Consider the following 18,247-nt stretch of genomic DNA (forward strand, 5'->3'; position numbering starts at 1 on the left):
AGAGCACCTGTGAAAAAGCTACAGCTAATATCACACTTAACAGTAAAAATTTTGACCACATTTCCTCTAGTATGAGGAACAAGGCGAGGATGCCCAGTCTCAACGTGACTTTAGTTTACCACCATTAACATAAAGCAAGAAAAAGAACGTGTAATAATGTGGAAGAAAGTAAATCTTCTCTTCAGATGATATAATGGTTTACACAGAAGTCAGAGAAAATACACCAATTACTATAACTAGTAAGTTTAGCGAGATCTTGATACACAAAGATAATATATAAAAAGCAACTCTATTTTTATATACTAGCAAAGATAGTATAAACTTACATATTTTATATGTATAAAAATAGGTCAGGAAAAATACATAGGAATAAATAATGAGAAGATAGTTGGCAAGCAGGCATATGTAATGATATTAAATATCACCAATCACTAAGGAAATACAAATTAATACCTTAATGACATACCATTACAGATCGACTAGAATGCTTAACACTGAAAAACCTGGCAATACCAAGTACTTGATGAGGGAGTACGGCAAGTGGCAGTCTCATACACTGCTGGGAGGACTACAAACGTGGGGTATAGTCACTTTGGAAAGCATTTTGTGCTTTCACATAATGGGTAAGCATATTAGTGTATGTTCCTGAAAGGGAATACTACTTGACAATGAGAAAAGAACAAAATAATGATACATACAACACATCTGACTCTCAAGTGATGAAATCCAATCAAGAGGCTACAAAAAATATAATTCCATGTATATGAGATCAGAAAAAGGCAAACTACAGAGACATTAAAACAGATCAGTTCTTACCAGGGACAGGAGATGGAAGAAGTCCACTACAAAGAAGCGTGGGAGAATTTGGAAATGGGAGCAGGGGTGGAGGGGTAGGGGTGGTGACAGAATTGTTCTGTAGCTGCTTTGTGTGGTGACTACACAACTGTGTGTTTTTGTCACGATACAGCAGCCCACTAAAGAGGGTAAACTTCTGGTATGAGATTATACCTCAAAATAACCCAACACAAAAATAGTTTTTTATAGTACCTGAAATCAATAACAATATGAAATTTTTAAAAATCCACTTTAAAAGGCTCTCAAGAAATTCTTAAATTAACTCAATTATTAAAGTACGTACATGTGAAAGCAAGAGGAGTACCAGCAAACCCACTGAAGAGGAAAAAGCTACAGCTAAGGTCACATGCCAAGACCCCTGAGGGAATATCCTCCCGCCGCAGGATTTTGGGATCCACAGGTTCTCTTCTCCACAAAAAGTGCTCTTTGTGAATACAAACCAGTCCTAAGGGAAATAAAACTTCACTTGCAAAGGGGCCGACATTTTTCAATAGAAATCTCACCAGACATATTCTTTTGGGGTATGTACAGTGTACTCAAGAGTAATCATAGGCAAGGAATATGTTTGTTTGTTCGTTTGTCTTGAGACAGGGTCTTGCTATGTAGTTCAGGCTGGCCTTGAACTATCTATGTAGCCAAGGCTGCCTGGAACTCACAACGATCCTCCTTCCTCAGCCTTCTAAGTGCTCAGATTACAGCAATGTGCCACTATGTCCAGAAAAGAATGCTTTAGTTGGGCAAGTTCGTGACATTCAATAGAATTAATTAGTCATTAATACTCTTTTTCAGCTAAAAGTCAACATAATATTGAGAGAAATTGACAAAAGTGAGATAAAAAATTTAGAAGATGTATTAGTTTATATTAGATAATACCAGCTTTAAATCTTACTAAATGCTTATTTGAATGTACTTCAGTGTTACGGATTTCTTCAGAGTTCTCATCTTTCTTCAGCATAGATCGAATCTTAGCCCTTGGTCTCTATACATCTAGTTTGCAAATGTGGCTCCCCCCTACAATGTTCATCTCAGCTTTGGTTGTGTTTCTGTGAAATTAATTCATTTCTGCACACTGGAAAGAAAAGCAGTGGTGCATGTGGAGCACCGGTGACTGCAGCGCTGCTTCCATCCGTCCATGTTTCTTCGGGGCTAAAACTATTTGAATGGCACTGGTAGCACAGCAATAATACAGTTATGTAACAATTTATATTGTGTTTAGGACAGTACCAGGCAGTGTATCCATAATAATTTGATTAATCTTAAACACCCTGAGAGGTATTTTATAGAAGATGATACTAAGGACTAGAGAGGTTTCTTTAAGGTCAAACAAAGATTTAATGGTGCAAACAGACTATACCTCCAGGCAGTCAGACTCAAAATTACTACTGAACACAGATAAAGCTGGAGACACCCCAGGGCCCAGATCAGGCAGGGCTGGACACTTCACATTATGACAGCTGGATTTCATTTTAACTGTAATAAGACATTAAAGGTTTTTTAAAGCCACAGCTTTCTTAAATCTATTTGTGTTTATCAAGACTGAGTGCCTGGAGGAGGTAGGGTGGAGAACTGGTCACAAGCCTGGGGCAGCTGTCTATGACGGTGGTCAGGGTGTGGCACCAGAGGGGAATAGAGGTGACAGAGACCAAGTGAAATGAAGCAGAGGGGAGATAGAGTGGAAAGAGGAAATCACAGGCAACCCCTGTATTAGTTTCCTATGCCTGCTATAACAAATGGCCACACACATAAAGGCTTAAAACCATGTAAATGTATTACAGTAGCTCACCGTTCTGGAGGTCAGGACTGTCCTGGGCCCATGGGCAAGGTTCCTCCTGGAAGCACTTAAGAGAATCCCTTTATCTTTTCCAGGTTTGAAAGGTTCCGTTTATCCTTCCTTAAAGCTAGTAGCATAACATCTTCTGCTCTCTGTGATTCTTCTTGCCACCCTCTTACAAGGATCTTGGTGCCAACATCTAGATTGGATACTCCAGCAAAATCTTCCCACGTCAAGATTCTCACCTTACTCACATCCCCTATGTAAGGCAAATGGTCCCAGGTCCTGAGAGTTAGTACTTGGGTATGTATGTGGGCCCCTTATTCTGCCCACAAACCCTCCAAGTGCTTGCTATAGTAATTAGGTGGATGGGAAGACAGAAGAACAAGGAAGGAAATTGTGTTACCAAATAATTAGAACATTAGCTGTATCAGCTTCAATACTGAGGACATTCTCTACTTTTCACCCTTTTTGGGTTTAGACAAATGGTTTGATTTCAGGTCAAGACACATGGCTGGAGAGAGGGAGCCTGCCCCGTGCAGTAGCAGGGCGATTGGTCTCTGATCTGAGTTCTCAATTTTTGCCTACCAGCAACCCAGAACCCCTTCAGCCTTAGCCTCTTTCATTTATCAGGCTTCCTGGAAGCATTTGCACTTTAAAATAGGCCAGAGAAGAGAGAACAATGCCTCCATAAACATATGAATAAATGATTATAGCATTTTAGTCCCATTGAGCAAGATGCTTGTGGCAATATTTAGATAAATCAGATAAAACATAATTATGACCTAATTTTACTATTCTGCAATTTAGGAGTTCTGTTGGTTGCCTCCTCTCCCCCTTGTTCACCCCCACTTTTTCTGTGTAAATGACACAAAGTAATTTGCTGAGAAGAACAAGTTGTTTCAGGAATGTATTTCTTTCTTTGAAACAACAAAAAGTACCTGTTTGAAGAAAAAGTCATTCACTACTTTTGTTCTCATAAAAGTTTAATAGAAGCCAACTAAAGTTTAAGATCTCCCAGAGGACAAATAAAGATATTTCTCAGCAAATTTAGAGTCACAATTTTCATTGGTGCTGGGGGATTTTACACACACATGCAATTTTATTTTACATTTAAAAGAGGTAAGTAAATAGACGAATCAATTTTAGCTGCTCTAAAATTTCATACTGGGTCATTAATTTTCAAAGATGGGACTTCAATAATAGTTAAAAGAACAGAGGCCCAAGGGTAAAGATGAGAATAATCACCTTCAACATTCCGAATTATCAGCAGCCTCAGATCAGAACCAAGAGGAGTCTAAACTCCATTGCCTGTTTTACATTTAATATAGGTTCATATAGAACTGGCTACTACATCAACAGAAAACCTTTTCTTTCCTTTTAAGCATGAGGGTCTACTCCATGTGCTGAATGCTAGGAAAGAGTGTGATAAACCCAAACTAGATAAAATAAAAACCCTTCCTCTAATTTGCATCTCAGATTCAAGATGTGAGACACGAATCTCACCATGTATGTAGTGGACACAGAACTATAAACATCACAGAGTCTAAAAAAAAAAGATACAAGCAACGAATGCACACTATAGGAAAAAGGGAAGAGGTGGACAGGAGAGGACACTCAGACTTAATCTGAAATAATCATGAATTTCTCAAAAGGAATTTCTTATCTAGTACCACCACCACCACCAAATCAGGTATTCAGTCCAAGATAAATACTTACTAACACATCTCTTTTGAAATAACTATCAAAGTTAGAGGGTTAAGGTTTTGCCTTTCCGGGCAAGATAAATACAGGAAACATCACAAAGGTGTGCTATTAAAATTCTCTAAGCCTCAGTTTACTCACCTGTAAAAACAGGTTTGTAGGAACACAATATAATGATGTGTAGAAAACAACTGACAGTTCCAAGCAAGTGACAGGTTCTCTCTTGATTGAGACAGAGTATTACTTTACATCAATAAAGTTTAACTATTCAACTTTTGTTACCATTTTTGTACATTCTAGTTGACTTCCTATACCTGGCTTATTTTTTTTTCTTTCAGAGAAAAGAACTGGTCATTGAGTAAAGAACTGAAAAATCTTAAGTTACTGAGATTCTTCTCTTAATAAAAATATGCTTTTAATTTTAGCTATAGTAAATTCACACACTGATTTTACACTGGAATTTTTCTAATGACTATCCATGATTCTATTTAAATCTTGTCAGGCCATCTTTTGAGTGTTATTTTTTAAATGACGCTGAAATATAATTTCAGGTTTACTAAAATATAATTCATATGTCATAAAATTCACCTATACAAACTGTGTAACCCAACGGGTTTTAGGATATTCAGTGAACTGGCAGCCACTGGCTCAAACTGTGCTTACCCAAAGAGACCTCACACCCATTAGCAGTCACTTCCCATTTTCACAAAACTCTTTCCATGACCCCTATCCTGTTCACCCACAGCCTCAGGCAACCACTAATTGTTTCTCTGTCTCAACTATAGATCTGCTTGTGCGGGGCAGTTCATACAAGTGGAGTGATGCAATGTGTGGTCTTTTGTGACTAACTTGATCTTGTTTCAAGGATCATCCATATTGTAGCACACCCCAGTACTTGCTTTTCCTTGCTTAGTGATGTTGCACTGTGTACGTATATGTATGTATGTATGTAACATCCCTTCAGCAGTTGATATACATGTGAGTGAGAGGCTCCCACTTCTTGTCTATTCTGAATAATCCTGCTGTGAACATTTACATACAAAATTGTACGTGGGCTACATTTTCCAATTCTCTCGGGTAGGTATTTTCATAGAAATTGAATGGCTGGTCACATGGTAACTGTCTATCTTTTTAAGGAACTGCTGGACTATTTTCTCAAGTGGCTGCACTGTTGTATAATCCCAGCAACAGTACAGAAGGGTCCCAGTTTCTCCAGATGCTCATCAGCACATGCTAGTTTCTGTGCCTACGCCCCGGGTTCTCAGTGTTCATCTGATCTGTATTTCTTTGGTGACTAATGATGCTAAGCAGCAGTAAATCTGCATATTGGCTGTTGGTGTGTCTTTTTTGGAAATATCCCTGTTCAATTCTTTACCTATTTTTAAAATAGCTTACTTTTTTATTTGTTGAGTTATAAGAGGTTTTTTTACATATTTTAAATACAAGTCTCTTATCAGATACATGTTTGAAAATATTTTCTCATTCAATGAGGTGAATTTTTACTTTATTGGTATCCTTTTAAACTTTTGATTTTGGTGAAACTATTTTTTTTTTCTTCTGTTGCTTGCTTTTTTGTGTTTTATTTTGAAAAAAAAAAATGCTTCACCCAAGGTTAAAAGATTTATGCCTATATTTTCTTCTAGGAATTTTATAGCTTTACTTCTTTTAGATCTTTTAACCCTTGCAGAGTTAATTTCTTATGTCATGAGGTATATATGCACAATTTGTTGAAAGACTGGTTTTTCCCCAATTGAATTGTCTTGGTACCTTGTCAAAAATTTAATTTACCATTGATGTGAGATTTTATGTTGATCAGTGTGTCTTCAATATTTTTAAATAATTCTTTATTCCTATATTTGTATACAATAAAACTTTGTATCTATAGAAACACAAGAAAAAAAAAGTAAAAGACACATTAATCCTGCTGCAGTAGAAGGAACTACTAATCCCAATTCTTCAGTCTCCTGTAGTAACATACACCTTCACCTTTATAAGTGGAGTGTGCTTTGGGCGTGGGCCACATGACAGTGAGCTTCACCATACCATTTACTGTGACCTCACTGACGTCATGGGTAGAAGCTTAAAATGTGCTTGTGCAGTTGGTCTTTCTTTCTTGTTTGTTCACTATCATCATGAAAGAAATATGCTCGGGTAGCCACTGGTTCCAGATGATTGGTAGAGGCTTGGAATAAACCTGAGCCCACTCTGTGAGCTGGAGGTCAAACCCAGGACTGACCAAACACAATCAAAATTCAGACATGCAGGTGAGAAATAAATGCTTATCACTGTTTACCGCAGACATGCTTGTGGTTGTTTGTTCTGTAGCAATAGCTAATATACTTACCACTTAGAGATAATCTATCAGTCTTAACATCTGACCAAGAGTGAGCTCATGAGAAAAAGCTGTGTGAACATTGTCCTGTTGTTTTTACTTATTATTTTTCTATAATACCCTGTGTTACTAAGAGTTTTCAATAAACACTCCTTTTAAAATCCATGTCTCTCACTGTTAAGAAGTTATATGTGTCTCTTAACCATCTTTATATTACTTTTACAAGTAATGGTACAATGAATTTCATCTTCTCTGTTTTATATAAATCTTGGTCTACATTTCACATTATTTCCACAGAACAGATTCCTAGAAGTAGAAGGCTTTAAAAAGCTCATTTAACATAAGCATGGGAGAGATCTACTGAATCTTTATTTCTATGTTACTACTATTCAGATTTTCACCTTTGCTAGTTGGCTAAGCTCACATTGTCTTGCTTCTTAAGGGATACAGACAGATTTCATTTTATTTTTTAAAAACATCTTTTGTGAAATCTTCTAACATGTTGCACTGTAAATGCTGCTGGACATTTACATTTTATTCTAAACAGCAAAACTAATGCCATAAAAATGACACAAATTTTTGCATCTTTTGTTTCCTTTGGGCTCATACATGAGCATGGAGGAAAAGTATAAGTGCATGGTTTGTGGGGCTTTAGGGATAAGGGCCTTGTGGGTAGACCATCATACAGTCAAGAAGCGGTAATTTTCAATAATTCTTCCGCGTGCCTGGCATCTTGCACAACTGTATTCGGTGAGTGTGTTTGTGCTTGCATGTGTGTGGAGGGTGGGGAAAACATCAGAAATATAGGGAACATGAAAGCACACTTTCAAGCCAAAAACTACTGCCCTTACAATGATTAATAAGCATATTTAAGCTTCTCTGATCACAAATAGGCTACAATTAAAACCGGATGTAGGCCGGGTGGTGGACACTATGTCTAAACTTTTCTGAGTACCTCTTAGCAAAGAGATGTTCCTTATTTTATTTCCCATTTCCCCAGGGAAAATCACATTTTTCAGGTCATCAAACAATGATTGATCTGGTTCCATTTTGGCAACTGCTGAAACGGTTACCTTGGGAACACCGAGAATATACACTCACTACCTACACAGCCCAGCCCCTGAGCCTTGCAGAGTTTTGTTCATTAGGCTCATTTTTTTTCCATCATTTTTCAAACAGGAACATTGGTCTAACCTCGGCAACTGGCCCCGTAGGTCTGCTGGGAAGGACCTTAGCCCCTCTACTACCGAAGACCCACACTCTGGTTTGCTTTGGAATAGAGAATCCTACAGCGTACATCCCTAGGACTGAGCCCGAAACTTCCCTTTCAAATGCAGTTATTAATATCTGGCTCAGATAATGCGTTAAGCACCATTCTTATCTATTCTCCCCTAAACCACATTTTGTTTTTCTTTTTAAAAAAACTCCCACCTCTGCAAGTCATTCACCTTGAATTTCCTAGAATGATACCAGCAGAAATGGAACAAAGCACAGGAAAATCCAAATAGGTCTGCATAAACGCAAGCGTGCTACGGACACCTGGGTACTACAGTGGGGTTTGGGAAATGACAAATGGAAAAGTTCATAGAGCGCGCCACAAACCAGCATTGCCACTATCAGTTTGTGACAGTGCGTCCATCCAGGCTATAGACTCCAGCAATTTACCACACTCAGAACATCTGAGCATACACACAGACATACACACACACACCCCTACTTGAGTGTACAAGATCTTCAGAATGCCCTTAGTCCTTCAGAGCCCTTCTAATGCTTGAGAATTACTCTTCATGCTCGGAATGGAGGGAGAAGCACGTTCCCAGGGCCTATTTCTTGTCAAACCTAACGCCTAATGTTAATAGGTGACGAGGTACAATAGCTAGTCTATCCAATGAGGCACATTGAAAAGTAGACATACAATGCTTTAGAGTGGTCATAGAGGATTTGATTACCTTGTTGCCAGGAGCAGAAGTTAATTTCTAGCCCCCAAAGTGAGCAAACCAACTCTGAAAGAAGGAGAAAATGCAGACAAGACAGTTATCAGATAGTCCGTATCTGCACGAGAGAGATCCTCTCCTTTGACAGCAGTCTAGTCATTGGGAGTTCCAGTAAGGCTGGTCTATAATTGTTGTCTTCTTACAAATCTTCCTCATTATTTGCTTAAAGAAGTCACATTGCTATTCAACTGCAGAAGAAACTGCCTGTGATGATGAAAGACAAAGAACCTCCTCAAAGTCAAAAAGCAAACCAAGAGATAAGGTTCGTGTTCATTGCCCAGCTGCCGCCTCGGATTGCATGGCCTCTGCACTTCTCGGTAAGTGGGAATCGAATGCTTGACTCATTTTAGGGTGAGCAGATAACTAACACTTTTCTATGACACAGGTTGTGGTTAGATCCTAGGGAGGACAGGAAAAGTGAGAAATAATGACTTATGAATAGAACAAATTTTTAAATAAAGAAAAAGGAAGAACAAAATCCCTCGTGACTGTTAGACGAGACACAACTAATAATGATGCTACCAAGTTGTATTAGGCTGAACAGGTTCTGGACCTAGTTTTATATTTTTTTTTCTTGATTAAGTAACAGATATACAAACCTGTGCCAAGGTGAATTCCACTAAAATAACACCTATAGTTTAGTCAATGCTTATAAAAGTATGAGTCATTTATTTTTTACTGCTCCAGATACTTTATATAATTAAAATGAGAATATATTGTTTGCCAAAATTTCCCAGAAAATATGTGAGCTTAGAAAATAGGGTATAAGGTATATTCATGAAGAAATTTCACAGTTAATTTTACAACTTACAAATGAAGAAATAATCACAAAAAGGAAATGATGGCATTATGTATAACTGAAGGCATTCTACTTTTTGTTTCTCCTGGGGGTTCTTGAATTTCCAGAACTGTTTTATCTAAAATGTACAAAAAGTTGCTGAAAAGTCTCACTTAATTTAATGCTTACCAATTCAATCAGTTACCCTGACCAAGGAAACTTTCTATGTAGACAGAAGAAATGTGTGAAGTAGAATGAAAAAACAAACAAAAAGTACAAAAAAAGTAGAGGAAAGCCAAATCAATATTTTAAGTCAAATACATGAAAAGATACTATGTTTTTACAGCTATCCTAACATATTTGATATTCAATTTAATGAATTACCAGAGGGAATGATTCCTATTTCATATGAATATATCATCTTTCATATTTATCAAAACCAAATTAATCTATGTAGCTATTTATTAAAAATTTGCATTTTGAAATGCTATAAAAAATTTGGCAACCAAATCACCCCATTGTTTACATTATTTGAAATGCTGGGTGAGAAAATTTTTAGGCACAGGACCAGAGAGACCAGGATTAATTACATGCTTCCCATTCTGCCCCTCCTCTGTCCTAATTGCTGTGAGCATACACAACTTGCCTTATCAGGGTTGTGTACGGATTTGCCTCAGTTCTGCACTGGGCCAGAGACACTGAGCTTCTACCCTGTGTGTCATACGTGCTGGATGTAGGGCTACAGCTGTGAGCACAGATCTGATCCTTGGTCGTCCACAGACAGGTATGCCCACCACTGGGGGAACATCGATGCTAGAGGTGTGACCGGTGGGAAGATGCTCAGCTGTTGAGACGTCTGTAGCAAACTTTTTTATCCATCATCCAGGGGTAGCACTGTTTACACCTGGACTAACAGAGTGTTTTATGTGTCTTGTCACAATTTGAGCCCACATATGATAACTTAGAACTATTTCAGAAAAATTAAGCAGAAGTCCAGTGGTGGTAAAGAAAATTGCATAAGTAGCTCTTATTACTCATTTATATTTTTTGGAGTATGCCTGGTTTTTTGGGGGAGTAATGCAGTCTACTTTGTTAAACATGTCATTTGGCTTATGTATTCATTCTTTTCCCCTCAAGAAATGGGTTTTATTGCTCATTACACCATACAGGACAAAAAAGGAAGTAAACACTACTTTTAAGAGACTAATAGACCATGAATCCTTTTAGTAGCTTTTCAATTTCTACCATGAGGTTGAACTTGGAATTATGTCACCACACCTAACTCTAAAAAGCTCTAAAAATAGGGCTGCAAATACAACTTTGCTTGTAAAATGAATGCCCTAGGCTGAAAAATAAATTGAAAAGAGGGGAAAATTTTATAAGTCTGCACTTCAGAAGAATTTGAATTCTCAAGAACACTGGGGAAATCCATTGCCGATGGTGAAAATTTTACTTATTTGACTTTCTAGAAACATCTGTGTAAGAGAACTTATGCTCCCGTCTTTTCTTAAATTTCTGACCCTCACACTCACAACAGGCTGGATTCTCAGACGGTGTTTGAAGAATTTTAGGTTGGCGCGATGTGATGCCGCAGGAGCAGTCATTCCTGATCGCTTTTAAAGACCCAGCTCGTGTTCCTGACTAATTGTAGGTAGGCAATCTATGTTCGCTTCATTCTACTTAATTTAAATTTATTTTCACAATTTAATAGTTTTCTGTTGGATTGTGATAGCTATGAAATTGAATACATTGTCATTTTGAGATCGTGTATCTATATATAATATATATAATGTGCATATATAAACAAAGATAGTAAATCAGCTGTATTAGCTGTATTCTTCTGCACTAAAATATGGCCCAGTTGGCATCTACATAATAGTGTATCTTTGGATTAAAAAGATGGCTCAAACAGGTGTATTTTTTTTCTCTCAATGAGGATGATTGCTGTGTAGGGAACCAGAAGTTTTAAGAGAGTCATAGGCCAGGTAAGGAGTGCTTTCAAGGAATAGTGCAGAGATCAAAATTGTAGAAAACATGAAGTCAAATGCTGAAGCTCCCCTGAGGCTCTGTATTACCCAGCTCTATGAGAAGTTTATTTCTAAAAAATGTGTTAATCTTCAGAACATTTACTGAGTATCTCGTGTCATCAATAGGACAACGGTTGTCAGAGATGCACTATTTGAATAGAAAATACCAGTGAGATATAAAAAAGTCTCATTATTTTTGGCAAAACTTAAAATTTTTTGAACGATTTAATATAAAAAATTCCATTATCAGCAGCTATAAAAGCAGAATATGTGGCACATGATAAGGGAGAGTGCTTACTTATGTAAAATATTCAATATCTTCCCTGAGATATAAAATGGTTGTGTTATTTACTTCAACAATTGTGAAGGATAAACAAATACTTTTTATTTTTGCAAGTATGATTCTAACATACTTCTTACTTTGCCAGTCAACAAAAGTCACTAGGGAGAATTAATTTTGCATTTTTTTCTGACCTAGAATTTTTGTTAATGAAAATTAGTGTAGCTAAAGTATAGTCAATTTCATTTCAGGAAATGCTGACATTTTAAGACAGCACTTTCATAATCTGAAGAGGAAGCTATCTTTGTTTTTGTTAAGGGGATTTCATCTTTGTTTCCTAGGCTTAGTTAATACTAAAGTTTCCTCTTAATTCATTAAAACACGTGCTTGTTAAAAATTTAGAATAATTACAGTGCTCGCTGTGATTATCACTGTGGGTCTAACAGTGATATTTTGTTGTGGGTCTATTTTATTTTTTAAATTTATTTACTTTATTAGTATATGTTTGTAGCACATAATGATCACGTTCATCTTGGCGGATTTGTACCTGGCCATAACACGTCTTAATTCTTTTCTTTTTTTGACCCCTGCCTCTCCTGTCCCTCCAAGCCCCCTCTATCTCCTTTACAAAAGTTCTAAATTTGGGGCCACATTCTATAATTACCAGTTGTTTGCTCGTTGGCAAATTATTTAACCTTGCAGACTCATTTCCTTCATGGATGGGAATAAGCCCGTGGAAGACATTTCCTACACAGATAATAAGCAAATGTACCAGGCACCAAATCACAAGTGTGCACGTGGGGGCAGGCAGAACTGCTGTCCTTAAAGCAAACCTGCGATGAAACATGGCTTACAAAATTTGCAGAGAGTATAACTCAAGATATCTCAACTACAGTTCCCAGCAAGTCATCCTCACTCCTTTCTTTGATCTATAGACGATATAAAACAAAAGATGCGATTTTCCCTTTTTCCCAATGAGTAATCACATGTACCTTCCTACTGTCAATTCATTCTCATTGTCTAAATAAGTTTTAAGGAAGTATAAATATTGCTTTTACTTTGTACATCTATAACTCTATTTTTCTGTTCTTTTGTGACCTGTTCCCTATAATTTGTCACATATTCTGATTTTATAGCTGCTGAAAATAGTATTGTTTTAAAAATTTAATTATTCAAAAATTTTTAATTAAGTTTCATGAGAAATTTTTACATCTCATTGGTATTTTCTATTCAAATAGTGCATCTGTAACAATATCAGTTGTCCTATTGACAACACAAGATAATTCAAAAAGAGTAAATATTGCCAAGAATAACAACTTTTTGCAATCCTGTTTCACACAAAGCTGAGTATCAGAGAGTATCAGTGGAGCTTCAGTACTTGATTTTATGTTTTGTATAAACAAGCCCAGTGAGCACCCCTCATCTGGTCTGTAAATCTCTCAAAAAAATCAGCCTCTTCTAAATACAGTATATACCACATTTCTAACACAAAGCTTCTTCTCCCCACATTATAAACTGTTATAGATTTAAATTTGTCATCAGGTGTCTTTGTGTGTATGTGTATGTGTGTGTGTGTGTGTGTGTGTGTGTGTGTGCACGTGCACTTTGGGGACTGAATGTCAGGCCTTGTACCTTCTAGGCACACACTATACCTCCAACCTCCAACCTCGGCCCATGGCTCATACTTAAATATTAACACAAGTGGTAATGCTTTTGTCTTTAATGAAATGTGCCTAGCACACTTCCAGTGCCAAAGTCCTCTTGGATCTCCTGCTGAGCACCGATGGACCCTTTACCGTTTGCTTTCTTCTCTCCAACTGTGCACATTCAGTGGATTCCCCCAGGAATGCCTGTCTTGCTTCATAACGTTACATACTCTAGTTCACCCTTCCGGGGTGTCTTTGCTCCCACCATGTCCCACACATGTCTCTAATGGGACAGTTTTAACTGATCTACAGTTACTGATTTACATTTCACACTCCCCCCAGACTATGGCTCTACTATGGAAGAGCAAAGTCCAACATTTGTGCATTCAAAAGATATGTCTTGTTTGTTAAGTGGCCAAATACCGCTATCTTGTGTTAGAAAGGGACTGTCAGTTTTTCTTAGAAATTAAAACACGATGATTTGGATTTTCCTATCCTATTTTCTGTAGGTTCTGATCATCATGATGCCTGTCTTCCTGATTCTTTTGGGGGCTGTGGAGACACTGCAGACAGACTTACTTCCTGACAAAAAGTGTAAGGGCTTTCTAACCAATAATGTTTGTTTTTTTAAAAAAACTTAGTATATCACAAAAAAACTTAGTATATCACAAAAAGGTAGGCTACTTGCCTCTTAAATACACAATTTGGAAGAAAAATTTTGGAAGAACATCCTTATCAGAAAACACATTATTCAATATGCCAGTTTTAAGACAACATTGTTGGGAGATATTTAAAGTTGTGCTGCAGTAGGAAGTCCAATTTCAAGTGTGCATGTACAGGCACTATGCACTGGTAGCCACTGTTATGATATCCTCCCATACGAGAGGTTTCTTAGAAGACCTCACAACAAATAATTAGTAGTTTTGATCTGAAAGTTGCTGATGTATGGGTCTGATATGACGACAAAAACTGTCACGTGGTCCTGAGTTAGTATGGTCTAATAGATTTTTGACAAGGGCAATATTCTATCACTGCACTGACCAACAAACATAGCAGCCACTCTTCATGTTTCACTATTGAGCACTTGAAATATGCAGAGTATAGCAAACATTTGATTTTATTTAAATGAATTTAAATTTAAGCAGCTGCAGTAGCCAGTGGTTAACATAATGTACAGTACAGACAGAGCCCTAAAAATTCTTATATGACAAGTGGGATGCAGACGTGTGGAAGGCCCTACCAGATCAGTGGAAAATCCTGACAACTGAGTGAGTAAAAAAAGGTTCATAATGGTGTGGACAATACTGTACTAATTTCATTTAAAAATTAAAAATGTGTATAAATATACATACTGAAGAATATAGTGAAAATATGTCTTTATCAACAGTGACTACAAGAAAGTTTTATTTTCTTTTTCCTCTCATTACAAATTTTTTATAGTGATTAAATATTAGTTTTGTTTGTGTGTTTTCTCTTTTTGAGACAGGGTCTTGCTATGCAGTTCAGGTTGGCCTTGAGCTCACTTTGTAGCTCAGGCTGGTTTCAAACTCACAACGATCCTCCTGCCTCAGCCTCCTGGGTGCTGGGATTACAGGCATGAGCCACCATGACCAATTAAATATTAGCTCTGTAATTAAAGTAAAGCTTCTATGTTGAAAACAAAGAGTGGAGCATGAAGGGGGAAGCTCTTTTCTTTGAATAAAAGCCTATTTAAGTAATTACATTCACAAATACTTCTGATTGACTCAAAAAATACAATTTATATCATGGACTTTTGCACATAAATATATATTTTATTGCATAATGCAGACAAGAGGTTGGTGAAGCAGCTCTTATTATGTTTGATGCACTTTAGTGTTTTTATTCTATTTTTCTTCCATATCAATAAAAAGGCCAGTCACAATCCAATAAATTATTATCATAGCACATTAATGGATAATTACCCTCATTTTGAAATCCATAGTTAAAAATAAAGATGTACTAACATGTTTGTATTTCAATAAAAACCATTTGAATATGATAGGCAAATACCCAAGCAAGGTAAAAAAAAAAGATGTTTAAAAGCAATCTTAAAGAAAATTCTTCCTAAATTATTTCAATATTTTACAGGCTAATAGCCTAATAAAATAATATGATACACAATTAAATATTTTTTTAAAAAATTTAAAGTGCTATTTATAAACAGTCAATTGTTATGATGTTTCTTCTTCTTTTTTTTGAAATCAACAGTTTTACTTCTCCCACCCATGAATTTCACAATTAAAGTTACTGGCTTAGCTCAAGTTCTTTTATACTGGGAACCAAATCCTGATCAAGGGCAAAGGAATGTCAATCTAAAATATCATGTGAAAATAAATGCCCCACAAGAAGAGGATGTAAGTATTTATTCTAGTAGCAGTTGTTAATTAGAGCAAATAGTCATTTTATTTCTATATTTTGTTTACCAAATGAGATTTTAAATAAAAAGACAATTAGTAGAAAGCTTAGTATCTTGGTGGAAATTGTTAATTAGTGCAATGTTCATTATTTGGCACTGAACAACAGCATGTAGTGGTCTTCCTTTTGGACAATCTTTCCCTTATGAAAGAACATTTAATAACTTTTTAGGTACAGTGGGTTAAAAACTGGTTTTATGTTTCTTCTCAAATGGAAAGAACGACACAGTAGAGTAGCCTAATGAAGTGGGCAGTGGGTGGGTCTAGGGTTAGAGAAACCAGCTGCAAATCCCAGTTCACTCACTTCCTGTTTGTGCCAGAATGGACCAGTCTCTTGACTTCGAGGGGACTCAGGTTTACTATAGGGACTGTCAGAACACCTGCTGCATAGTAGGTGCTTAATTAAAACAACAGGAAAGTGATTTATATTAACTGTTTTGCAGTAAAGATTTCCAGTAAAAAAAGTTCTTAAGAAAAGAGTGACACTAGAAACAAGAATCAAAGAAAATTTCAGCCTTAATAGCAGTATTATCTTTCTTTTTATAAGGAGAATGTATTCATATGTCATTGAAGAGTGATGTAATTATTACAATGGTTTTAATTTTTTCTACCAAAACTACTGTCACTGTATTTTACTTATGTGTAATTTGAAAAGTGAAAGTAAAGGAATATTTGATTTTAAATTGTTCGGTTAAGACTATTTCTCTCTTATGTGCTTTGACTTGTGGGTTTTATTTTTAGTATGAAACCAGGAACACTCAAAGCAAATGTGAAACCACCTTGCATGAAGGGTTTTCAGCAAGCGTGCGTACCATCCTGCGGCGCGGCCACTCCTTGCTGGCCAGCAGCTGGGTTTCTGCTGAACACAAAGCCCCGCCAGGTAAAAAAAAAAAAAAGCCTCTAAATGTCTGGTTTTGTGTTTGTGACTTTTCAAAGCGGTAAAGCCGATGAAAGAGTAACAATTTTCTCTTCTTTAGTCAGTCACCAGTTCCCGAGGGTACTCCTTCATATCATCTACACCCTGAACAAGGCTGTCCTCGCTTATTATTATGACCCATCCAATTCTGTCAGGGACATCCCTGCAGGAACGTTTGCTGTCTCTACTTTGGCCACAGTGGAAAACTGGTGCTTCTGATCCTTAGAACTACTGGTCCAGTGAGGTAGTGATACTTCTGGAAACACATACACACACATGCACGCATACACACACAGAGAGAGAGAGAGAGAGAGAGAGAAGGGAGGGAGATAGAGGGGAAGGGAAACAAAGACTGAAGGAAGTAAAGAAAGAGGGGGAAGGGTAAGGGGAGGGGGGAGGAGGGAAAAGCAGGGGAAGGGAGGGAGGGAGAGGAGAGGGAAGGGGAGGGAAAGGAAGGGAAGCAAGCCTTCAGGCCCCGGGACATGTGAGCGCACCTAATAACTGTTTCCATCTACATTACCCATGGGTATTTTGCAGATTATTTTCTTGTCCACGTTACTGGATGAAAATATCGCCTCCTGTGTTAAGTCAGGTTTCTGCTACTCTCACAGATACCTGAGATAATAGACTTATAAAGAAAGTGTATTTCATCTCATGCTTTCAGGGCCGCCATCCACGCTGGCCCCACTGCTTTCAGGCCATGCCGCGAGGTACTGTATCACAGCGGAAGTATACGGCAGAGGAAAATGGCTCCCCTCATGGCCTAGAGGCAAAAGAGAGAAAAAGGCAAGGGTCCTGCTGTCCCCTTGAGGTCCCAGCCTCAAAGACCTGAACACTTCCCACTAGACCCCAACTCTTAAAAGCTCCACCATTCTCCAATATCACCATTGGCTAAACTATTCAGAAAACGAATTTCCACTTTTTCTTTTTCTTTTTTAATTTTAAAAATAAAAGGGGGAAAACATTGACAGACAGACAGCCATTTACAAAATAGCAAAAGAACAATACAAACAATATAGAGTTACAAAGTGGTAGGAAATTAACATTTCTTGTATTATATATTGATATCTTCAAAGTGGTTTCTCATGAAAACAGAGGCAGGCAATATTGATCAATCAAGGACTCATTAACTGTTTCTTTCAGCAAAGAAATAGAAGACAGTAGATCAACTAAGTTAACTATCCTATATACACATATATACAAAATTTCTCCTTCTTTCCCTTCTCTTTTCCCACATCCCAGTTGCCCTTCACCCTTGAGCATTTTCCTTTCATTTCACAATGTCTATCATACTTCCAAGTTTTTATTAACTCTTTCAGGTTTTACACTAGTGAGACAATGCAGTGCGTGCACATGCAGGTCTGATTTATTTCACTTATGAGTATGGTCTCTAGTTGTGACCATTTACCTATAAAATCCTCGAGTTTATCTTTCTTTATAGCTGAGTAATATTCCATTATGTAAAAGTACCACAATTTTTTTATCCAATCCTCGGTGGATAGATATTTG

At 37.1% G+C, this 18,247-nt stretch overlaps 1 protein-coding gene across 1 annotated transcript in view; it reads left to right on the forward strand.

Moving 5' to 3' along the window:
- The window catches only part of Il5ra (interleukin 5 receptor, alpha), a 48,167-nt gene that overhangs the window by 1,275 nt on the left and 28,645 nt on the right, over positions 1–18,247 (forward strand). Inside the window, exons 2-6 of the mRNA XM_005383750.1 lie at positions 8,826–8,973; positions 10,972–11,085; positions 13,897–13,981; positions 15,617–15,762; positions 16,564–16,702. Coding sequence (XP_005383807.1) covers positions 13,909–13,981; positions 15,617–15,762; positions 16,564–16,702 — 358 coding nt within the window. The 5' untranslated portion in view covers positions 8,826–8,973; positions 10,972–11,085; positions 13,897–13,908. The remainder of the gene's footprint in view (positions 1–8,825; positions 8,974–10,971; positions 11,086–13,896; positions 13,982–15,616; positions 15,763–16,563; positions 16,703–18,247) is intronic.

The sequence above is a fragment of the Chinchilla lanigera genome, unplaced genomic scaffold, assembly GCF_000276665.1.
Source record: "Chinchilla lanigera isolate Chin_1 unplaced genomic scaffold, ChiLan1.0 scaffold00020, whole genome shotgun sequence".
Taxonomy (NCBI): Eukaryota; Metazoa; Chordata; class Mammalia; order Rodentia; family Chinchillidae; genus Chinchilla; species Chinchilla lanigera.